Here is a 25,519-nt window from a genome sequence, read left to right on the forward strand (position 1 = left end):
AAGGCTCGTCGACCGCCGTGTAAACAAACATGGAAGGTTAAGTTACAGTGGGTGCGGTTATTTTTTTGATGGGTGACCGTTTGGTCAACTTTTTACCCACAGTCAAAGTTTTGTAGTTATTATAAAATTTTTATTCCTATACCCTGATAAATAAAGTACCTATTTGGGTAAAAAGTCAAGAAAAGTTCAAAACTTTCTCTTTCAGTTCTTGGTCAAACTTTTCTATTTTGTTTGAACTATACCTTAAACATGTATAAATGTAATTGAACCAAAGCAATTTCTAAGTACCTGCAATTTAAAATAGGTACTACTACAACAGCCAGTACACCATCTCACCATCCAGAAATGCTTCGGAATCTCTCACAGTGCGCACCAATACTCCACAAAGGGTACATGTCAATAATACTTGTCTGACAATTGGAAACTCTCCTTGTCTTTGCCACCTGTCAAATCAACTTAACGCGTAAAACAGTGAGTAAAAAACAAAGGAGTATCGGGTTGCCCTGGTAACTGGGTTGAGGAGGTCAGATAGACCGTCGCTACATGTAAAACACTGGTAGTTTGTTGAATCTGGTAAGACTGGAAGCCGAGAAAAGTTGAGAAAAGCTAGGCAGATGATTCTGACTTCTGATCAGTGAATAATGTCGACCATTGGAGCTAGTAAAGAATATATGTATTGGGATACCTCAAAAGTTTCTTATTTTATTTTCATTGTCTTTATTAGGTATTCATAACAGGGACCTATTTTCTTAGGTTCGGTATTATTTTCCCATTTTCTCACAAAATATATAATCTTCATGAAATCTGAAACGAAGACCACTTTTTCATACTTACCTATAAAAAAACTGTATGCCTACCTAATCATATAAACCACGCAGCATTTTTTCTACACTTAAGAGAAATTGCTTCTTCAAAATATTGGATACCTACAATATCGATTCCAGTGCCAATAGCAATATTTCATGACTTCATTCATAAGTTTGGAATACAAAATTGGTACGGACGATCCGTTCGTAGATATAGCGTGTCTATGCTTTCACACAGATAAATCAGACTGAAAAATGTCAAACGTACATAGATTTACAAAATAGGCCATTTACATACCTAGCTATAGATTTACATGTTAAAAGAAGCCGTTAAGAAAGTCATAGCAAGACAAGAAATAAACTAATGTAAGCAAGCTATACCTACAGTCGTTACGGGTAGTCAGAAGCCAGTAAGTCTGACACCAGTCTAACCAAGGGGTATCGGGTTGCCCGGGTAACTGGGTTGAGGAGGTCAGATAGGCAGTCGCTTCTTGCAAAGTACTGGTACTCAGCTGAATCCGGTTAGACTGAAAGCCGTACCCAACATGATTGGGAAAAAGACTCGGAGGATGATGAAGCAAGCTATACCTATGTAGGGGATCAATTCCACATCACCATTCATTCAAAAACCATACACTTATGGGTATACTCGTATAACAAGGACAGCTTAACATACATAAATGTGTCTGACACCATGATTTTCCCCTTAACACACCATTGTTACCCTATCTTAGGGTAAAGGAAAAACACAATCCGTGTTCGGATAATGGCTGTCAATGCATTCGGAAATCAAAACACAGAATACCCAAAGGAGGATATTCTTAAAACGCATAAATCATGCTTCGACACTTTTTCACATTGACGCTGAACAAGCTGAACAAGAAAATATAAGAAAGGAGAAAACAAAAATACTTCGATAACTACTTACATAGATTTTGGGAATGCGGTGTAATAGTTTCCAAAGATAAACAAGTTATTCGCTACGCTACTGGATTTCGGCCGCAACTGTCTGTGTCCTGAGGGAATTTATGGATAAAAAGTATCTAAGTAGCTAGCGTAGCGTCTCTAAGGTACCACCTATATCTATGGCTTTCCTCTCAATCCAATAAAGTATAACATCCGTGTAGGTGAACTAGGTCCCTTAGCCGAATGTAATATACGCACGATTCTAATAACCTACACAATAGCCTGGACTTTTGATCCATAGATCCATTATATCCTCCCTACAACTTCACAAACTACCTCTTTATAACATTTAAGCTACCTATTAATACGTTACCATATGTACCTACATATGTGCATGATCATGGTATTTTCTTACTGTATGTTGAACTCGTATGTCTAACTGCATAGTTTAGTTTGGTGGACCATAACGATGCATACAAATCTATGTAACATGTTACATTATGGACTGACACTACTCACGCAATACTTTACTGTTCTTTATTAGTTCGTACAAACACCATATTTAAACACGTTGAAAACGTATAGTTTTGGGTAAAAAATAACAAATATTTTTCTAGTAAATTATCAGTGTCGTAAAAGTGTACATGTAGGTATCTAATGTATGTACATATGTACTTCATGGTAACATCGAAATTAAATTGGATTCAGATTATTTTGAGGACAAATTCAAATATCACAAGTTCTGTGTTGCAGTACCTATAATTAATTTCAATTGTCTCAACGTTAGGACAGTTAGCGTATCGACGAATGGAATCATTTAGATTGCTCAGTCCTCAATCTCCTCAATAATAGTTATCTAAATCTCACATAAAGTACAGTAGGGTGCAATAATATCGTTTTACGTAGGTGCATGATACAAAAATATAGATACTATCTCAAAAAATACTCTAAAAAAGAAAACTTACAACGAGTAGCAGTTATCGTTGTGCAACTCACTGTCAGACAATTTCCAGTCACCTCTCAAATTCCCGCCTTTCCGCCATTTTGATAGTGACGTCAAAAAATAAAAACAATGTTATCAACCAGCCAGTGTGTGCCAAGCACTAGCGTCAAACATTATCAAACTATTTGTCCGTAGTTTATGACCCCTCAGATACCGCGGAGATAACTCCCGTCGTAACTGTTAGCTTGTAAAACTTTGGCCGTGACTATCTACTATCTAATGGTAGCTTATCAATTAGTTTATTAATTATAAGCAAAAAAAAATTGTGCAGTCTTTTTCGATAATTTTATCTGTTCAACCTTGACGCAAAATATTTTAGTAATCCTATGAAAACTCATCAGCAATGAAAAAAAACTGCTTTTAAAAATATCCAGATACGTACCTTATTCTTTCTTAAAAATGATAATTTACTTTAGGCATTTAAAAATAGCGTCTTAAAAGGTCTTAAAATAAAAGACGGTAGCTGAATGAACATTTTATTTTTGGCATAAAACAGCAAAGAAAACTCTGTTTGAATTATTGAAACGTGACTAGAATTTGCACCATTCTTTCCACCGTGTTCTTAGCTTGTTAGAATTTAATTAATATTAGGAACCTACATATTTTTTTACTCCAAAATGATACGTAATTAAGTAGGTATGTGTCACCAAGAATTTGCTCTTTGGGATAAGATAATAATATATTTTCTCGGCTGTTCTTTATATTAGTACCAGTGACCAATGGACACCCTCAAAAAAACAACAAATAGATCACGGACCTATCTTACACATGACTTTTTTTAAATTACTTTTTATGTATTTTTTATGGAGATGGTTAATTAAAAACATAATTGTGTCGCTGTACTGACTACCTTTACTTGTATAATTTTGATGTAGAACGGTAGGAGTAAGTTCCGCAGTCGGGTTACAACATGAAATAATCAATGTTCAATAAATAAAACAGATAGAGGTTTGATAACAAAATCTTGATCAGTCAATAAAAAATCAGTAAATATACCTAAGTATGAAGATTTCAACATCTCGCAGATCCTTCAATCTCAGAGTACTGTACTTGTGAGGGCTCGAATAGTAATGCTGTAGGCGACTTCTCGCAGACGAACATGCGCGGTCTCCCACTGTAGGCGTTGTCCAAAGTACCAGGTCGGATTATAGTTCCATGAAGCTGGATGCCATCCCCGTAATCAGGCTGGCCAGGGTCCCAATCGTTATACACATCGTCTATTCTATCACCTGAATGAGAACAGAACATTTGATAAGTTTTTTAATTTATTTCTGTATTTACCGTGACTTTCTCTATAATCCTCTCTAAAAATATTAAAATGCAAATTAACTTGAGATTAAATCAAGTATTATATGGTCGTTAATACAAGAAGAACTGCAAGTGTCAGTCGATTTTTTTTTTTCAGTTTTTTCCTTATTTGTTAACTCGCTTAAATGCACAGAGAGAATATTATAAACACTCGTATCACGCAAAGGACATAAAATAGTAATTTTATTGGTTTTACCATTAATTGTCATCCAGTCAAGGGGATCGCCATATGCAAACAAGCCGATGAAGAATGAATCCCACTTGTCAACTCTGCCATTGGGGGGAGTAGGGATCATGTTTTTGATGACGAGAGCCTCTTCCTCATCGTCGATGACGACCAGGTAGCCTCCCTCAGCAGCGCATATCTCATACGCATTGTGCCAAGTCGCCTTCTTATGATGGACCTTGTAGCAGCTGCCAGTCTGCTTATTAAGGTGGTATGCTGAAATTATTTGAGAGTAACATAAACAAGACGACCCACTGACCGAACATTCATAAGAAGACAAGAAGAGCTGTGAGAATCATTTGATCAAGTTTAAGGAACTCGAGCCGCAGCGATCACTCCAAACTAAATAATCAAAAAATCATCATCATCATCATCACGAAGAGTCAGTTTATTGCAAGTCATTTAGTGTTTGATGTGCTGTGCTAATGCTAATGATAAATAAACTGTCGGATTATTAAAAATCTTTTTTTATTCATTAAAACATTTTACGCCAAACACTGACCACGGCAGCTCCGGATGAGAGTAAGAGTGAGCTATCGTCCGATACACTGATAAGTTTAGGATACCACACGCGAAATAGGAGTACCACACTACTGGTGGAGTTCTGTCAGTGATGAACTACGATGTACTTACCGCTGTCAAAGGTGCCACATTCGTTCATGCAACTACTGTTGAGCCTCCTATAGCATATGTAGGGAAGCGAGTCCTTGCATGAAGTGACATTCATGTATTGTGAGGGTCCATTCACGATCATGGTCACACAGAGCCCTGATGCATTTGGGTTAATTTGTGGAGCCCAGTTTATTTCCATGTTATACAACGGCACTCCTGTAACATGAAAATCATATACTTATATTACATACTTAGAAATAAGAACTGAATTGTCGGTACGAAAGGAACGAGGAATAGTAGAATAATGACGTCTTGATTTTCCTAAACAGTTTTCGATAAAGTATAACAACTAACCTTCCACAGAAACAAAGTGATCACTATAGTGTAAGTTATGTGTTCCTAGAAAGATCGGACCGTTAACTCCGTTTTGAGCCATTGTTAAGCGAAGGGCGTGCACTAGCCCCGCGTCTAGTGGAGACGCTAACACTGCGCCTGAAAACAAAAGATAGTTCATTTTACTGATGCTCAGTAAACTTCTATGTTGAGAAGAGGAACATGAAGAGGGAGAGGCACTACCTTCGTAGCCGCATTTCTGGAGAGCTTTCTCCCAAGAAGCGGGGTACGTGTGCAGCTTCAGCCAGCCCTCTGCTTCGGTGCTGAACAAGTACTGCGGCTTGCAGCGATGGCTATCTGTGTAGCAAACGATAAGAAATACATTACGATTTACCTGCTCATCAGGTGACGCAAAAGGTAAACACAAAACGGTGCTTCAACAATTAAAAGTAATCTACGATTTATAGGTCTACAATTATGGAAAAACTTACTTCATAATCAAAGAGAGATACTACATAGCATATAACACTCGTAAAACAAATTGCAATGGTAATTAAGATTGCCTTCTTAAAGCACAAAAATTGGTCTAAAGATAATGCAGGTATTTACATGCTGTGTTCTTATTTGAAATAGTAGTTAACAATATGTTACTTACCAGCTGCAATCAACAAGTAAGACAAACAAACTAGATATATTTTCAACATGTCAGTCAGCACGGGTACTGCAGGAATGTCTACAACTTACAATAACGGGCTATTTATATATGATAAAAAAAATGGGTTATGATAATGTATAGTAGGTAAAAATTTAAAAAATAACGAATATATTGTTTTGTCCGGTAAATGTAAACAACCTGATTTAATCGTGCAGAAAGTATTTCATGCACTAGAATTAGTGTTTATATTATCTTTACCCATTTTTGTATCAATTTCCTCCAAAAATATAACTTTAGGACCCCGGCCAGACAGATAACGGAGGAAGCTTCCAGCGCCACGCAACTAGTATAATCCGTACTTTGGAAGACAGTGAGAAACAGCACGTATTCGTCTGCAGAAATGACCTTCAGCATTACTGTTCGAGCCCTCACCAGCACAGTACACTGGACCTTCAGACCTTCATAATTACACACAAACGCCCAAATAAGTTTTTGAAAGAACCAGTTTTTTTTTGGGTTTTGGAACCTAAATAGCTTATAAAAGTAACCGTAACCGTAAAGTAAATTATTAAAATAGTTGGTTTGAGGACTCAAAAAGTAAGCGCAGAATGAATGATAAACAAAGAAAAAACCGCTACCGTAGCGAGCAAACAGCGCTCGCTAGGTACGCTCGCGGTTTGAGGCAAAAGCAAGAATAAACAAGAATCCACAACTGTTGTAGTTTGTTGATAATTAGAATACGACTGGTAGTGAACCTAGGCTTTGCAGATTAGAACGGCACAATCCGTGATTTATCCATTCTGGAAGCGCTACCCTGGTCGTGCAGATATGTACCGACAGATCGAGACCGCCTCCTCAACCTGCTAGGTACTTGTAACATATTACAAAAACAAACAATTAAAAGCGTTCAAAAGGCAACAATGACTTATTCATATATGCATGACCCACGCTAAATCGCAAACCAAGTCTCCCAACATCAATAACGGTTTGCTGAACAAAATACTGGGGTCAACAACCTTTTGACAGGTGCATTCAAGTCTACGCAATTTAAACGCTCCGCAAATAGTATTTTAAATGCAAAACGATTTAAAGGAAACTTTTGAAATAATTATCTCTTAAGTTAACTTTATTAGAGGCTGTCTGGCTCGTATTAAGTCGATTATTTTGTGAAAAGTTGTTGCCAACGGTCAATTCACTTAAATATTAGGTAGGTACAATGTTAAGCCGGGTGTACGAAGGGATATGACGAGCTTTCATTAATTATTTCATTAAAACACAGGTCCGTGAGAATACTTACCTCGGCTCATTACTAAGGTAATACTTTGGAATTATTTATGTATGAATTCGCTACATAATTTCAAGAAAAATACTGAATAATGAGCAGAAAAAGTTTGTTTAGGTACTTTGCATCTCAAACAACAATTGTATATTTGAAGAAATAGATTTAGGTGCAAAACGTTAAATATAGCTCCTGAAGAGCGATTAAAACTGAAGACAAAAGATAAGTAAAAATAAACAATTAAAATATTTCTTTTATGAAAAAAAATATGTATTGTCTGTCAATGAACCTCCTTTCATCAGCTGTTATTCTACATAAAATTCACAAGGAAGGCCAAAGGCCTACAGGACTACAATCTGGCTGAAAGGTGTGAAACAAATCCGGTAACAATTGCTTTAAAAGGGTACCGAGTTAATCGGTGAGGGGCTACGAGAACAGCGGAACTTACGACGTAAGTTATTATACCTCGCTAGATTCTGCGGTAAGTAAGTGGTTTGTACTTAGTGAAGTTGTGTGTTAGTACTACGATAGCTAAGCTTACTTAGCCGCTCGCTCAAGGACTATCTAGCGTGTATTGTGCAAGTGTTCCTTGTACAAGCATTTAAGAAAGTTGCAAACTTTACTTATCAATTGCAACCAAGCTTAGAACTATGTATTTCCTGAAGTGAAGTGCTTGTAATCTGTTGTTAGATAGTAACTGAAATGGAACTCAATTACGAAAAGTAGCATCTCATCTCATGAATGTTATTAATATTTTTAACTTTAAGCCGTGAATTGCTAACACTCATGTTAAAGTTGTCATTGACTACTAAGGCATTGCTTTTCTACTATTTTCTATCGCCCTTTTTAAAGCCACAGTTCGGTTCTACGTGTTACTTTTACAGGTAGCCTTTCTTCTATTCCCAAAAGGCAGATCAGTAAACAATTGGTACGTGAGGTTGCAATTCACATTGAACTACGTGCTAAGTTAGACCCGTGACCCGATAACCTAATCATTGAAATTGCTTTTACTTCTTTCAAAGTTAAATAGGTTGGTTGTAAAAAGTCTAGCTGGATAAGTTAGTAGGTCCACGAATTTTATCGGTTCTTAAATTAATGTATCTTAAACAATATAAAAGTTAATGCCTGCATAAATATGTACATAGTTAAATCTATATGTAATACCTAAAATTACCTAATGTCGTAAAGCTGAAAAGTGTGTTTGTACCTATGTTTGTTTGCTTAAGCGCTAATCTCAGATACGACCGAATAGATTTTAAAACAATATTCCTATGTTTCATGCCATTTATCGACTGAGGGTATATGTATAAGCTTATTTATTCCGTTGCATGAAGTGCTTCCCACTGGACATGAGTGAAACCGCAGAAAACAGCCTTTATGCTAGTACTTAGTAAATAATAACACGGCTGAAATAACCTCTCCTGGTAGCCAATCATTTCCCAACAAGTGAACGATGCGAAAAGCTTTCAAAAGCAATAAATTTAATGCGACAGGAGCAAATACAAAATGTTGCCCACGTGTTAACTTTCTGAATAGAAATCGCATCATTATAGACATACAATGTATCTTTGAAGTTACGAAAACATATCAAAAATATTGCGATGGTTTAAAGTCCCAGACACCACTGCAATTTCAGTTGCAAACTAATTGGAGTTTATTTTGCTTGGAAAACACAATGGCGACGTATTTTGGCAGTCTTGTTGGTCGTCACTAGCTTCTTATGATTACTCTATGGCTGTCATCGTCCCCGCTGCCTACGTCCTGCTCTCCGCGTGGACCATGGGAGTTTCAATAACCAGCTGGGGCCAGGCTCTAACAGCGCCCTGCCGGGGCTGCGGGATTGTTCGAAAAATTACCGCGGCCCTGGTACATAAAGCACTTAAGAAGGAACATGATGGGGTTTTTCTGTTTAGTTTGATACTCCCTCACGCTGCTTACCCACAGCGAGACGAGTCATTGGATTATTTCCCATAAAAAAAGTAGCGCATTTGGTTGAAGGTATAGGTAAGCTCGGCTGACGAATAGCAACATTACCTATTTATTTTGAAAAAAAAAAACAAGTAGAGTTTCAGATGACATGCAATTCATATAACGTCAAGAAAATAAATGAATAAAAACTTGCCATCATTTAGCTAGATTAATCGTGGCCGGTGATAAAGCTTAATTAAAACCTTTTGTGAGAAAAACTAAGCAGGACCCGCCATTAGGAGCGGGGACACTTTCAATTTGAAAAGAACTAAAGACCGTGTAATTAATTAACTAGGCTTATAATGCGTAGATACCTCCTGGGCAAAACCACGGGTAAATGGTAGTCTACAACCATTATACTAACGTTAGCAACATGACATGCAATTTAAGAAGAAATATAGTTGTAGATTATCAACAACAATTTAGGCTCATTATTCAAGTTTAACGGTTTTAGAAAACTATTGAAATAAAATCAGAGTTGAGAATAAATACTTTAATTACTATTCTTCTACAATCGAAATAAGACTACAAGATTATTACTTCTTGATGTCGACGCTTCGAATTCACAATCTCAACTGCCTGAACTTACAATCTACTGAACAAGAAAGCAGCAGTAATCAATACACTTATTGTTTTATTTTTACAGAACTTCCTTAAAAATATTCGAAATACATAACAACATACAAACTATTAAAGTATAAATATTTTCAACCCTTTCCACTTATGTACAATTTAATTTAAAATACTATTCTGGTTGAAAATATTGTAATACCTTTCCCGCCAATATAAAGAAGACACACTTCCTGTATAAATTGACATTTTAAATGCATTTCAACTTCCGGTGAAGATTAAATACAACAATTAATGTGAACATCATTTAAAAATTAATATGCGATTATAATTATATAAAATATATTTCTTATTCTAAATAATATTTTATTTGTTAAAAATTTACAAATCACAACCACAACTTCCGGTAAAAATAAAATACAATAATGATTGTGGGTTGCCAGTATAATAAATTTGTAAAATAAAATGACTTTGTAATTATATTTCTTATTCTAAAATACACTTTTATCTTAGATATTTACAAATCACAACACTCGGCCATCCACATAAAGTGCTTCCTCCGGAGCACGACAAAAATATCACAACACTCAGTGTCCATTATGAAAGATGGATTACATTCATATTTATACATAATTAAGAATTACATTTTAATAGCAATTTAAATACAGTCGAAAAATACATGATGCATAAATTAAAAAAATAAATAAAAATAAAGTAATTTTTATATAAACATTGTTTTAGTCAGTCATTGTTTTGACTGTCAGAGTCTGATGATGAACTAGATTCGGAACTAGGGCATGCAATTTCGGTAAAACAAAAATTACCGGTAAAAATTCGGTAATAAAAATATTTTTACCGGTAAACCGGTAAAACGGTAATTTTTGTATTTTTTTTAAATGTGATATTATAACAATAAGATTGGGTAGTCTTAAAGCAAAAACTAAATAAATATGCAAAGTATAAGGTGGTAAACGTTTTTTGTGACGTGGGCTGTAACAAAAAACATGTCAGTACCATCCGTGCGCGATGTCGTCGACAAAATGCAAGAGAAACGGCTGCGATGGTACGGACATGTAAAAAGGAGTGACACCTGATGACATCGGCAGTGTGAATGTGATACTCAATCTCAATATACCCGGTCAAAGGCGCAAAGGCAGGCCGAAACCGTGGTGGTTGAGTGTCGTAATGAATGACATGAAATTCAGGAGGATAGAGCGAAGTGGAAGAAGGAATGGAAGGGATAAACGCTTAGAATTACCGTAAAAAATATATTTTTCATTGAAGTGAAAGCCCTTTTTTATGGCAAATCATCAAATGACAGACTCTTTCTGTCTAAAACCCATGTTTTTAGTAGGCGTTTTATGGACCAAGGTCGCGGTAACTCTTTCAAACAATCCCGCGGCCCAGGCAGGCCTTGGCCCTGTTGGGCCTCACCGGGGTTGCTGACATCTCCCTGAGGAGCCCGTGGAACAACGCGCGCCGCTGACACGGGTCTGTTGTCTATGCAGACGGTGGACCGATGAGCCACCCGAGCTCACCGCCCACAGACCGACGCCTACGGTAGCCGGGAGTCGTCTCTCGACCCTTGGCGTCCGTGGTGTCTTCCTGGTCCACGACAGCGGCTGGGATGAGAGGTTCTACTCGCAGTCGCTCCGCCGTCTCCTTCTCGAGCATGACTGCTTCGCAGAAGGAGGCGACGGCTTCCCATTCCCTCTAGCTCCGGACCATGGCTTGAACCAGGGAAGGACGCGAAAGGTCGCCGCTGCCTATTGCCTCGACGACAACACGGCGGTACCCTTCCCAGGCAGTGCACACCTGGACTGTGCTGCTCCACCGAGTCCTCAGAGCTGTCCGCATGGTGGTGAAGTAAAAGCCCTTGCTCAGTAAGGTCATAGAGTAGGTAAAATAAGCATTAGCTACATTTGTACCTAGTATGAGCTGACAGCTATGAGGATAAACAAAATAACCGAATGAATACAATTTGTTTAGATTTTATAAATTAAGATGAGAAAGAAGATTTGTATCTAACCTAGAGATAGTTAAGGACACACAAGTTTACTTTCCTAAAAAACAGCAACTTTAACACATACAATACGTAATGTACAACATTACATTATATTCAGGCTACATAACAAAGATTTGACGTTAAATGAACAATTGCTATATTTTATCAGAAAAATGTAAAAACCGGTAAATTACCGGTTTCATATTATTTTTACCGGTAATTTAAAACTCGCAAAACTGGGCGATTTACCGGTAAAAACAAAACCGGTTAACCGGTATTGCATGCCCTATTCGGAACCAGAAGATTTGTTTAGTTCATAGGCTTTGACATGGATCCAAGGTCGTAACCTATCAGCGGCTACAACTGATTTATATCGTTTACTATTAAAACCTGGCACGTTGACTATCTGATACCGGTCGTTACCTAGAGATTTCGCTATTTTATACGGTCCGATAAATTTTGGCATTAACTTTTTACTCTTTCCATCATTGTAAAAGTTGGTTTTAGTGACTTTAACTAAATCACCTACTGAATATAAGATAGCAGGAGACCTTTTCGAATCATGGGAATCTTTCAGTCGTTTTTGACTTTTGCTAATATTTAAAGATGCTTCACGTCTAATTTCGGTGAGATTTGAAGCATCGGTTACTTCACGATTAATATCACCCTTATCGATTTCTGTCGCAGAAGTCTCATGTTCACTTAAAATGGAATTGTTATTTGTCAGTTGAGAAGCTTCCTCATCCTCAACCATTAACATGTTGTCAGAGATGTTGCTTAGCTTCGTACCAAATAACAATTCTGATGGACACTTTTTTGTTGTGGCGTTAATTGTATTGTTGATACCCCACTGTACTTTGCCCAGTTGCTCATCCCAAGTACGTTCGTCTTTACCAAAGTTTTGGGACGATAAAGATGTTAATATAGTTTGGTTAAAACGTTCTGCCTGACCATTTGCCCTGGGACAAGCAACTGCGTTAAGCACATGTTTAATGCCATTACTACAGCAAAACTCTTTGAACTGTCCGGATGTAAATGCGGTTCCCCGGTCCGAAATTATTCTAGTTGGGACCCCAAAATCTTCAAATAAACGTTTTAAAACTTTAATGACATTTTTAGTTTTAGTGTCTTTGACTGGTCTGGCGAAAATGTATTTTGTGAAAGCATCAACTATTGTTAAAATGTAACAATTCCCAGTTTTACTTCTTACGAATGGTCCTAAATGATCTAAATGTAAAGTGTGAAATGGCTTTTCAATTTTGGGAATTGGATAAATAAACCCCTTTCGTGTCCTACTAGCATTATCTTTATTATATGCGCATTCAATGCAAGCAGATACATATTTCTTGACGAAACGTCTTAATTTGGGAAACCAATATTGACTCTGTATGCGTTCGAAGGTTTTTGCAAATCCAAAATGACCAATGTCGTCATGGTTGGATTTGCAAATTTGCCACCTAGCACTCTTAGGAACCACCAATCGCAAATCCTCACCGACCTTTCTATATAAAGTATGATTTTTGACTGTATAATTTTTCTTAATTTCAGTGTTTTCCTCTTCTGTGTTAGGTTTCAGAATCCTCACAATACGCTGTAATTCGGGATCAGCAATTTGCAAAGTAATTATCCAATTACCTGAGGTAATGTTCATAGTTTTAACAGAATCAGTCGAATCAGTGGGTAAAGGATTTCTACTAAGAGCATCGACGTGTAACATACGACAACCAGGGCGATATTCGATATTAAAGTCAAATTCGCTGATCTGGAGCCACCAGCGCGCTATGCGTGGGATCAGATCTCTTTTTGTTAATGTGGTCCTCAGAGCGTTACAATCGGTGTACACAGAAAATTTTTGGCCTAGGAGATAAGGGCGGAATTTCTTTAAAGAGCAAACCACTGCCAGTGTCTCCAATTCATATGAATGAAAGAATTTTTCTTCTGCTGTGGTTTGTCTACTAAAATATGCTACTGGCTTAAGTACTCTGGGACTGGACTGCCATTGCATGAGAATACCACCCAACCCCAAGGAACTGGCATCTGTGTGCAACTCTGTTTCAAGATTTGGATCATAAAGGGCTAATAAGGGTCGTTCGACAAGCCGCGATTTTAAAGATTTAAATGAATTCTCTTGATCCAATGTCCATTGCCATGGAACATCCTTTTTTAACAATTTTGTTAGAGATCTAGCTACCTCTCCGAATCCTTTAACAAATCTCCTAAAATAACTAGCCAGACCAAGAAACTGTCGAAGTTCGTGGATATTTGTTGGGACGGGAAAATCTCTGACCGCCGCAATTTTTCTTTGACTAGGCTTTATACCATCGGCTGAGACTTCATAGCCCAAGTACTCTATCTCTCTATCAAAAAATCGACACTTCGACAATTTCAAAGTAAGGCCCGCATCTTGTATTAGCTTCAAAATATCCTCTAGTTTTTGGAAACTCTGCTCAATAGTAGCTGCTGGGATAAGCAAGTCGTCCATATAAGCAAGCACGGAATCAAATCTACGCTGTCCCAATAATCTATTAATCATTTTTTGAAATACGGCAGGCGCATTTGCCAATCCAAACGGCATACGTTTGAATTCATAGTGGCCGTCTGGAGTGACAAATGCTGTGATGTGACGGCTTTCCTCTGACATTGGTATTTGGTAATAGCCTGAGGCTAGATCTAAAGTGGTAAAGAAGGTATTACCACTCAAATTTGAAATCTGGTCATCAATTAATGGCAAGGGGTATTTGTCTTTAATGGTCTTACTATTCAGGGCTCGGTAATCTACACACAATCGCGATTCACCATTTTTCTTCTTAACAATTAAAATAGGACTAGAATAATTGGATTCAGATTCTTGAACAATATCATTATTTAATAGGTCATCTACAATTTCTCTAACCTTTTGCCTTTCATGAAAGGATAACCTATAAGGTCTGTATACTATAGGAGTTTTGTCATTAAGTTCTATGTTCATTTTTATATTTTTAGCGCAGCCTAACTCACTGAGGTTTTGAGCGAAACAAGACCTATATTTGTTTAAGAGTTTATGCAGTCTTTCGATTGTTTCAAATTGAATATTTTGTCCTACCTTTATTTCCGTTATATCTAAGGGCGGTAGTTCCAAACATTGATTTTGAGTGTTTATAGCAAATGTTCTAGTCTCCATTATAGGATTCACCCGAGCCAATAAGGTATCGGCTTTATATATTAAAGGAGCAGTAGTAAGCGAGGTTACAAAAATAATAGCGGTTTTGTCACTGATTTTATAGCATCCCTGATGTAAATGGTACTCCTGATTGGGACTCATCCTTGTACCACCATCAATATAAATATCCCCTGAGAAAGGCTCCTTGCAATATACTTCAACTAAACCTCCTTTTGTAACAATAGTGTCCTTTTTAACAAATAGTTTTATTGTGGAATCATGAGCCAATTTTTCGGGTGTTTGATGGTAGAAGAACAATGACTCACTATCTTTCTTAACCATTACAGAGGGTAGCTCTGTAAAGTTCTGACCTATTAGTAATGATGCAGGCAAAAAGGCATCATCAACAGCCAACACATTCAGCTCAGTCTCTACTTCATCTATTTTACTAGAATTGTTGACCGAAATTCCGGTTCAATAATGGAATTTCCAAATCCCCTCACAATAGGCAAGTTATCGAAACTTTTGGTTAAACCAAGTGATTTAGCAACTGAAGATTTAACAAGGCTGCAGTCGCTTCCAAAATCGATAAATGCATCATACGGTTGGTCGTTAACACAAATTTTTTTAAAGTATTTATTGTTAACAACAGCTGGAACCTGACTAGCTGAACTGCTCAGCTGAGGGTCTATTGTTGAAGCCTTTTGATTGTCCACTGGACAGCTCTCTAAAAGATCAATGTTCAAGTTCGCGGAGGTTATTTTTAAGACCTTTTTGTCAGAAGGCTGTTCACTTTGGCTGTTAGTGTTATGTGTAAGAAGAGGTTTTTTATAGCAATTGTCAAAGTTATGCCCTACCCTGCCACATTTAACGCATTTGACTATGGGTTTTGAACAATTTATGTAAGAGTGTCCGCGTTCTTGGCAGTTAAAACATGTAACATCATTTCCCCTATTTGCAGGGGAATTCCTATTTTGTCCGTTGAAACTAGTGCGAAAATCACGTTTTCGAAAAGCGTTATTGTTAGAAGAGGAAAGATGACGTGGATTTTCTTTTGTTTGATTAATTTGCTGCGAAGCCAAGTAATTCAACAAATCCTCTGGTTCACTACATTTGAGAGCTTGTGCTCCATTACGCACAGAAACGTCAGCAATTCCATAAATGATACAGTCAACTGCTTTGCGTCCACTTATTTCACACCTACTCAATAATGACAGCTTATCATAAAAATAGTCACGGAGTGTTTCGTCAGAACGAGACTTGCGGTTTAACATTTCCTCTAATAGCTTTCCAAAGTTTTCTTCACTCGGGAAAGCCTTTTTCATTTTACATTGCCATTCTTGCCACGAGAAGTTGAGCGTAGGAAGAGACTCGTACCATTTCTTGGCTAAACCAGCCAACTTTTGCAATGAATAGTGGATAATCTGTTTCTCATCCCAATTGTAAATAGCGGCACATTCATTTACTTTTCTCAACCATCGCTCAACGTCTTGTGACCTATTATTAGGGTCAAACTCTGGGACAACATTTGTGGTATTCATGTTCTTACTTGAGCCATCCTGTAGCGCAGTGATGATTTTCAACAGGTCACCGGCTGTCAGACTTTTTGATGATCGCTTGACTTTTGCGGGTAGTACAGGTGACCCAGATTCACTCGATGATGATCTACGGCGACGCCGACTAGGTCGCTCTGGAGTGGACTCTTCGGCTCGATGACCTGAAATTCGTCGAGCACTTCATATCTGTTTTTATTTTGTCTACACATACGTACAGAAAGAATCGAATTTTATTTTGATTGCTGAATAGAAATAACTGTGAATCAGACTACTTCAATATCCAAGCCCAACAAAGCTGAACTTTACGACTAAATGACATTGTTATTTAGATAATGTTAATGAAGTATTCGAGACTCGAAGACGGACTTCTCATACTGGACGCCCAGATTGTAAACTTATTTAGGATAGCTAATTAATTCAAATATTTATAGATACTTGTCAAAACGAACAGTTTGACATCACGCCAGGTTTCTTCACAGCTAGCTAGCTCACTAGCTCTCCTGGCTTCCAATATTAATGTGATCATCATCATGCTAATATTAGTCTCTTGCTCACCTACATGGCTGTTAACGTATGCATAGCTCACCTACATGGCTAGCCATTCACCTACATGATTAACCTCTCGCTCACCTACATGGCTGTTCAGGTACGCATAGCTCACCTACATGGCTAGCAATTCACCTACATGATTAACCTCTCGCTCACCTACATGGCTGTTCAGGTACGCATAGCTCACCTACATGGCTAGCAATTCACCTACATGATTAACCTCTCGCTCACCTACATGGCTGTTCAGGTACGCATAGCTCACCTACATGGCTAGCAATTCACCTACATGATTAACCTCTTGCTCACCTACATGGCTGTTAAAGAACTCATAGCTCACCTACATGATTCACTTCATACTGTATGATTTACCACCCTTCATCCGAAGCTTATTTATCTTGCATAAGATCTATAACATACCTTCTAATAATTTTAACTAATCGATCTCAGTGGCGTGCACTTGGAGAGGCCTATGTCCAGCAGTGGACTGCGATAGGCTGATGATGATGATGATGAACCCCGCATGTATTCGTATCAATCACTACTATCAGCTCAATTACTAATTAAATTAATAGCAGTAATAACGATACAACCGTCATTTGAAAATAACGAATCGGCCAAAGCGCCGCGCCAATATTATCGGAGAGTTGCCCCGACCAAAATATAGCGCATGCGTTTAACCGAATCATCGTTTTCGATGATCACTAGTGTAAAGTGCCCACAAGGGGTGCCTGTGACTCCGGAGAGCAATGGGTGTGAAATCTGTGTGTGTATAGTGTATAATTTTAAATTTTTGACAATTTGCTCGCAACGAATATAATATTTCTTCTTAGTAAATAGCAAAAATTATTCATAAATTACTTACGGTTGCTCTCAGCCATGGCTCGTGGGTCTTAGCACTTCTGATTTGAAATAAAATCAGAGTTGAGAATAAATACTTTAATTACTATTCTTCTACAATCGAAATAAGACTACAAGATTATTACTTCTTGATGTCGACGCTTCGAATTCACAATCTCAACTGCCTGAACTTACAATCTACTGAACAAGAAAGCAGCAGTAATCAATACACTTATTGTTTTATTTTTACAGAACTTCCTTAAAAATATTCGAAATACATAACAACATACAAACTATTAAAGTATAAATATTTTCAACCCTTTCCACTTATGTACAATTTAATTTAAAATACTATTCTGGTTGAAAATATTGTAATACCTTTCCCGCCAATATAAAGAAGACACACTTCCTGTATAAATTGACATTTTAAATGCATTTCAACTTCCGGTGAAGATTAAATACAACAATTAATGTGAACATCATTTAAAAATTAATATGCGATTATAATTATATAAAATATATTTCTTATTCTAAATAATATTTTATTTGTTAAAAATTTACAAATCACAACCACAACTTCCGGTAAAAATAAAATACAATAATGATTGTGGGTTGCCAGTATAATAAATTAGTAAAATAAAATGACTTTGTAATTATATTTCTTATTCTAAAATACACTTTTATCTTAGATATTTACAAATCACAACACTATAGCTTAGCAATTCGTGGTGGCCAACCTCTCAAATATGAGTGATGATTTCCATTCCAGGTCAGGCAAGTGTCAATGCAACTTTTCTAACTTTGTTATACCTTATGATTTGACACCAATGACCGTGTTTCCAAGGGCACGATAAACTGTAGGTCCCGGCTGTCATTTGAACCCTTTGGCATTTGTTACGGGTAGTCAGAGGAAACTAGTCCTAAGTCTGACAACCAGTCTTACCTAGTGGGATTGGGTTACCCGGGCAGCTGGGTTGAGGAGATAGGAAGTCGCTCCTTGTAAAACAGTCGTACTCATTTACTAAAATTATTAAAATTAGTCTTTGGGGTACTTGGGAGATGCTCGTAACATCAAGTTATAAGTAATTCTGTTGATACCCACGCACACCACATAGGTACTAATTCAGTAGGTACCTACATATTGTTAGGTATAAATATCATAGTATAATCATCGGCAGGGATATTGAGCCCTGGGGCCCGATTCTCCTAATTTTACTTAAGCGACATACGATTCACGTTCGACTCGATTCGACTGAGATCCGATCCCGGCTCGATTACGATTGAAGCGTATGTGGCATTCCGCTATTTTTTCTTTGAAATAAACGTTTTTATCCTTTTCTGTCATTCAACAATGCATCATTTTGTCTGCAAATGATTTACGATTGCAAAATGATTGTACAGCAAACTACCGTATAGACCAAAATTACCAAAATAGCAGACCAATCGCACACCAATCAAATGTCAATCGAATACGATTGGTCATTTATTAGTAGCAGAATGCCCGATATAATTAAAACTGCTATTGCGATCATATTGCGATTCGATTTCTATTCGATTTTGTCATTATTAACTTAGGAGAATCGGGCCCCTTACCTTCACCTGCGCAAAAGCGATTTATTGGTTTATTGCCTTATGTGTACAGTGCGCAAAGCGATCCCCACTCTTCCGCCGAGAGCTCAATATCCGTGCCGATAACTATATGTGATTTATGCGATGTCTGCGAAGTATAACGTTGCTACTTACTTATATTACCTACAGTTCATACTTGTTGCCCCTGTCAACACAAGCTGAACTATCTGACCTTTAAAAGAAGTTTATACATAAGGACTTAAACCTTAGGTACCTACATTTCCATCCTTAAATTGAATAGAATCCATCACATACCTACACTTACAGCGGTCTTCGTGTGTAGATAATTCCTTATGTAAATAAATAATCTCCTTCAAATAAATTGCTAACATTTTCTGTTCGTTTATTTAGGACGATAATGTAATTTTCTTTTTGAAATGGAAGGAAGGTAAGCAAGTTTTAGAAGGCATACCTAAAACACTAAGTATAAAAATACTTGTATACGACGAATAGCCAGTTTCTTCATCAAAAGTAAAAGTCAAAGTAATGTCTAAGGTAAAAGTAACGGTCAAATTCATTTTTTCTAATGGTTTTGCTGTCACTTTAGCCTTGAAAAAACGAATTTGACCGTTACTTTTACTTTAGACATTACTTTGACTTTTACTTTTGATGAAGAAACTGAACGGAAGTAAGAATCAAATAAGTCCCTAAAAATTCTATTTACTTCAACCTCATATCACTATTATATAATCTGTGCTCATATTCGTAGCTCTAATCCCCTTTTTGTAATAACGATTCTAATGAGATTCAAAGCGGTGTTACTTTATCGTGCAAAGGAACGGATCCAAGCATACAAGTAACATGCCATTTCACAAAATTATTTGGAATACGATGGTTGGAGTTATAAAGCATGGGTACCTCACTTTGTGAAATGACAATATTACTCCGTATTTTATTAAATCAATAAAAAAATAATGATTATTTTACACACATCGTACACCATCTACCCGTTCCATTTTACGCATTCTCAAATGTCAACGTAACATCGAATTTGACATTGATAGATTTTCTGTCAACTGTCATGTAATCATCACAAAATCCGAAAATCCTATTTCTTGCATTAAAAGTTAATTTATTAGCCGAAAGTGAAATAAAAACATGGCGTTTACCACCAAAGACGTGAATTTAAAGCCGGACAGGCCTAAAACCTTATTGTTGAAGAAGCATGCGGACTATTTGGCGACTTACGGATCTAGTCATGATGACTACGAGTATTGTATGACTGAATATCTTCGCATGTCTGGTGTTTATTGGAGTCTGACTGCTATGGAACTTATCGGGGCATCAGACAGGTACAGTACAAATTATTGTCTCAAATTTCTGCGCATTAAGACGCCAATGAAAAAGTGTAATAGTCAAAAGTTTTTTTTTCACTTATCTCTTTATCTTTAGAAGTATTTTTAATCTCTTGCTGATTTTAAGTAGTTAACTTTTGCATCACAATGCATAAAGAAGCATTCAATTTGGGAACAGTTCCAACAATTAAATGAGTGTCAGGAGATTCACAAACATGTGTTGCTATTGTTTAAATAAGTTCTATATATCAGTTAGTATAATAAGTTCTATATGTCTATCCTGCGCCTGATCTCTTTCCGGTCGTGTCAGATAGCCGTCCCATCAGGCTACGAGAGTGAAGGAATAGGGAGTGCTCCTGTGTCTGCGCAAATACTTGTGCACTATAATATGTTCTGCACAGTTGGCTAATCTCCTTATATGAGAACAGCCGCCGTAATCGGCTAGGAGGACATCATATATCAGTATGTAGCATCAGTCATCAGTTCTATGTATCTTATAGTGACTGGGAGATTACTGTTACTTGATAAATGGACCACATTATTCATGTGGCTGCTCAGCGCTAATTAGGTTTTAATTGTATTGGTGATTCAGCCATTTTGCCCATGTATTCTAACTCTGATTTAAAAAAATAATTTAGTATAAATTGTTCTTTTTTTATTTCCCAGAATGCCGAAAGAAGACATAATAAAGTTCATCAGCTCATGTCAGAACAAGGAGAATGGCGGTATCTCAGCTTGCTTTCCACATGACCCACATATATTGTACACCTTGAGTGCTGTGCAGGTAACAATTATTTCTTCTTTCTATATCTTATTAATATAATAACTTATTAATTTAATAAGTTTTTAAGTTAATTAAGATTTTTTTTTTGTAATCAAAGGCTTCAAAACTACTGAAACAATTTATAAAATCTTACTGTTGGAAAGCGACACTCTTCCATAGTAACATAGGTTATAGTTTGTCCCAGTATGGATAGTGGTTCCTACAGATGAGGGTGATTCTGCAGGAAAACGTCAAGTATCTTATAAATGGCTAATGCCCAATCATTTACCCAAATGCAAATTCCTCACATTTACTAAAAATAAACACATAATTAAGTACTCTTACAACCTTTGTCCTGAGCCTCTATCTCAACTGAAATATGTATGTCTGTGAAATTGGTGTTATATTCAACTTCTATTTTGTGGTCCACATCCAGTATAGACCTGACTTTTTCTATCATACCATTATATTGAAGACTTTCTGTTGCAGGTCCTCACAATGTATGACAGACTGGATGCAATAGATGTAGATGGTGTTGTCAAATATATTGCTTCCCTGCAACAAGAGGATGGCAGCTTTTTCGGTGAGTATGTTCTCACACTACGTGGATGCATGGATGCATCTTGAAATCTATGAGAAGCAGATTTGTATGAAATCCCAAACAAAAATTACACTTTTAATGTAGAAGTAAATAAAAATGAATACTTTAAATTTCCTCCTTGATTAGCCAATAATGACTTCCATACTTTATTGAAGTTAAATCAAAACATTACAATGAAAAAATAAGTACATATTTGGAAAAAAAATAGATCAGATTGTAATTTAATAGTTACATTTTACTAGACAGGTGTTGGGATGTTCATTCATCACCCCTTCTTATAGGGGAACATTTTTAGGGGTGCTAATTTAAGTAGCCTTCTTTAATAAATGATTTTGACTTTGAATATATCTTTCATTCTAGGTGACAAATGGGGCGAGAAGGACACGAGGTTTTCCTTCTGTGCTGTGATGTGCCTGTCGCTCTTACAAAGGCTTGATGCCATCAATGTGGATAAGGCTGTTGAGTTCGTCCTTAGCTGCATGAACTTTGATGGGGGCTTTGGATCTAAACCTGGCTCTGAAAGTCATGCTGGTAAGTTCTTTTTGGCCTCCTTAAGTATAAAAAGTAGGTGAATCAATGAGGGTTTTCGATACTTTTTCTACCGCCAGGCGGCGCTTCGTATGCGTCAGGTCCAAACAGCTGTCAAATAGTATGGAATTGTAGGTGCCGAACTTATTGTTTATTGAAATTCTGTTATATTGGAAGTGTTATTGATTTTATTATGGACTACGGTCAGAATAAGGTTTCCGAACTAAAAATTGAGCTAAGAGGGTGCAAAAGTCACTGGTACTAAGGAAAAGCTTGTTGAAAAATTTGTTAACACAATATGATTTAGTTTTTTTTATTTACTCTATTACTCAACCGCAATAGTAAAACAATAATGCAGTGCTTTAATTATAAAATAAAAAAAAACACTAAAATCGTTCACTATTCATAGTAGCGTATTTACAGTATATACATGGTTAGTACGCAAGCGTGTGAAACTAGTCGCGGATAGATTGGAATTCACTTTTTATACAAAGTCTTCCGATGTATACAGCAGCAGTACGCAAATACTCGCATATATTTTGTAGTGGCCAAAGTATCTTGCTTTGTTCCTTAATATACAGTGCTAGTCCGCATGCATACTAATCGTGTATACATTGGAATAGGCGCGAAAAACTTTACGATTCCAATCTATTCGCGAGCAGTTGCATGCTCGCCATTTTGATTAAAACACGACCTAGCATTTAATGTTAATTTAAATATTAATAATGCTCGTTCAATTAAAAAACATTGTATTAAATTGAAGTTAGTGACGAAAACGAATCGCTGCAAAACTGACTCCACGTAGTCTTGTCTGCCCTACCCCTAGAGTGCAATTCAAAACCGCGTAGGCGCGGAGGGGTGAGGCGGCCTGCGAGCTGCGGCGCAGGTAGTTTTAACGCTTGCCGAACACGGCTGAGGCTGGCCGGCCGAAGCTGCGGTGGTGAGCGTGAAAACCATCTGCGACGATAAGCTCGCATGGGACCGCCGGAGCCCCGCAGCACCGGAGCCGTGACAGAAGCTATGCTTGCTGCATGTTGCTTGCTTACATTTTAAACGTACTGAGTTAAAAAATTAGAAGCTAATTAAATATATTTTATGATGTCATTTAATATTATTTTAGAAGTTTACTGTTAGAATGCCTGCTACAAAAGATGCTAAAAAATAACCATCATGCTGAGTTGTATTTAGAGTGGTTTACTTAGAAGATAACTAGTGGCTAAGATAGTATTATTTAGGTGCTCGTTAATTGTGGCTGACTTAATAATTTAGAAGGCAGCATACATTTTTGGGGGCGAATAATGATATTAAAAAGAAGCCTGTTTAATTAGCATTTCTAATAAACAAACTCAGATTCAAAGCCATTTTTCTTTAATGCTTTACCTAATATAAATTTTGTATAGTTAAATTTGACCGTGTATAAATTGGAAAGATGCATGTGCACGTCTAAGCTACGAATTATACGCGAGCAGTACGCAAAATTCGTGTATACTTTGAAATCACAAATTAAAAAACAGCATTACAAAGTATCAGCGAGCAGTTTCCTATGGATGCGTTTTGGCTATGTACACTCTGTAAATACGCTTCATAGTAAAGATAAGCACTTTGACAGTTACCTGGACCTGACGACTCGGTGCTGCCACCTCGTGGACGCCATTTTAGAAAACCCTCATTGAGATTGAATTTGACATGATGATAGGTAGTACTCTGGTGACAGAGATAAGCTCCTTTTTTATTCAGGTACATGACTGTTCTCTCAGAACACAGATGAAGTTATGGACTGCATCTAATGCATATTTTCCAGTATCAATAGAAAAAGGTGCAAGCAAGTACTTCACTTGATACAATTGCAAATAAAAGAACTTTTACAAATTACTTTTTATTATACTACCAGTTGTAATTTTTCAATTAAATGTTTCAGGTCTAATATACTGCTGTGTCGGCACCCTCTCCATTTGCAAGCGGATGGACGCGCTAAAAGTAGATGCTCTCGCGTGGTGGCTGTGTGAGAGGCAGCTGCCCAGCGGTGGGCTGAACGGCAGACCTGAGAAACTGCCAGACTTGTGTTATTCTTGGTAAGGATCTCTTGGACCTTCGGAATCAAAGATACTCAGACCATTTATCTGTGCATCCTTACAACTATACTCTATCCACGGAAGCAAGAGCTAAAAGGTAAACAAAGAATAACAGTTTTTCAAGATGGCGGTATAACCCGACCGATGACAAAACGTCACATTTTTGTGTAAAATGTTCGCAGTATCTGTGATTTTGTCATCGGTCGGGTTATACCGCCATCTTGAAAAAGTGTCATTCTTTGTTTACCTTTTAGCTCTTGCTTCCGTGGATAGAGTATAGTTATATTTATTTTCTGTCTGTCTTCTTCTGTATTATTTCTATAAATTTTGCATTTAACTGAAAGCTAGTCAACATGAACATCTTATTATTTTCTGAATATCCTACCATAAACTTTTTATGTAATATTGCCAGTATTAAATATTCTTTACAATTTCCAGGTGGGTAATGGCATCACTTACAATGCTGAACAGAATCCGCTGGGTGGACCGCGAAAAATTAGAAGAATTCATCTTAGCTTGCCAAGACGCTGAAACGGGTGGTTTTAGCGACCGGCCAGGCGATGTTACCGACCCATTCCATACGTTATTTGGTCTAGCAGGCCTTTCGTTGTTAGGCAACACCAAGATCAAACCTGTCAACCCAGTCTACTGCATGCCACAGGAAACCATTGATAGGTTAAAGTTACAACCAGAAATTATGATGTAATTTTGAACTGTATGACATGTATGAAGAATTGCGTGAGGAGTCATTTTGAATACCTATCTAATAAGAGCACAGTGATTTGTATGTATAAATGTAATATGCAGAAGTTTTGTATTTATTTTATGTTTAAGTATATTTGCAATAAGAGAATATAATGTGATACAATGGAAGGCTTG

At 37.0% G+C, this 25,519-nt stretch overlaps 4 protein-coding genes across 4 annotated transcripts in view; 1 reads left to right on the forward strand and 3 right to left on the reverse strand.

Moving 5' to 3' along the window:
- LOC110379007 (galactokinase) overlaps positions 1-25,519 on the reverse strand; it is a 95,018-nt gene that overhangs the window by 23,983 nt on the left and 45,516 nt on the right. The window lies entirely within an intron of this gene.
- On the reverse strand, positions 3,719-5,943 carry LOC110378853 (secretory phospholipase A2 receptor). Its single transcript, XM_021338267.3, has 6 exons — positions 5,850-5,943; positions 5,438-5,551; positions 5,216-5,353; positions 4,883-5,077; positions 4,220-4,465; positions 3,719-3,944 (listed from the first exon to the last, which is right to left on the reverse strand). Exons 1-6 carry the CDS (start codon positions 5,896-5,898, stop codon positions 3,727-3,729), a joined length of 960 nt encoding a protein of 319 aa, XP_021193942.3. The 5' UTR covers positions 5,899-5,943; the 3' UTR covers positions 3,719-3,726.
- LOC135118743 (uncharacterized) lies at positions 15,251-18,458 on the reverse strand. The gene is made up of 2 exons (XM_064041505.1): positions 17,778-18,458; positions 15,251-16,527 (listed from the first exon to the last, which is right to left on the reverse strand). The coding sequence occupies exons 1-2, from the start codon at positions 17,791-17,793 to the stop codon at positions 15,251-15,253; spliced, it is 1,293 nt and encodes a 430-aa protein (XP_063897575.1). The 5' UTR covers positions 17,794-18,458.
- LOC110379172 (geranylgeranyl transferase type-2 subunit beta) lies at positions 20,408-25,513 on the forward strand. The gene is made up of 6 exons (XM_049843684.2): positions 20,408-20,673; positions 21,343-21,460; positions 21,929-22,022; positions 22,401-22,571; positions 24,487-24,640; positions 25,079-25,513. Exons 1-6 carry the CDS (start codon positions 20,480-20,482, stop codon positions 25,344-25,346), a joined length of 999 nt encoding a protein of 332 aa, XP_049699641.1. The 5' UTR covers positions 20,408-20,479; the 3' UTR covers positions 25,347-25,513.

The sequence above is a fragment of the Helicoverpa armigera genome, chromosome 2 (genome assembly GCF_030705265.1).
Source record: "Helicoverpa armigera isolate CAAS_96S chromosome 2, ASM3070526v1, whole genome shotgun sequence".
In the NCBI taxonomy this organism is placed as follows: domain Eukaryota; kingdom Metazoa; phylum Arthropoda; class Insecta; order Lepidoptera; family Noctuidae; genus Helicoverpa; species Helicoverpa armigera.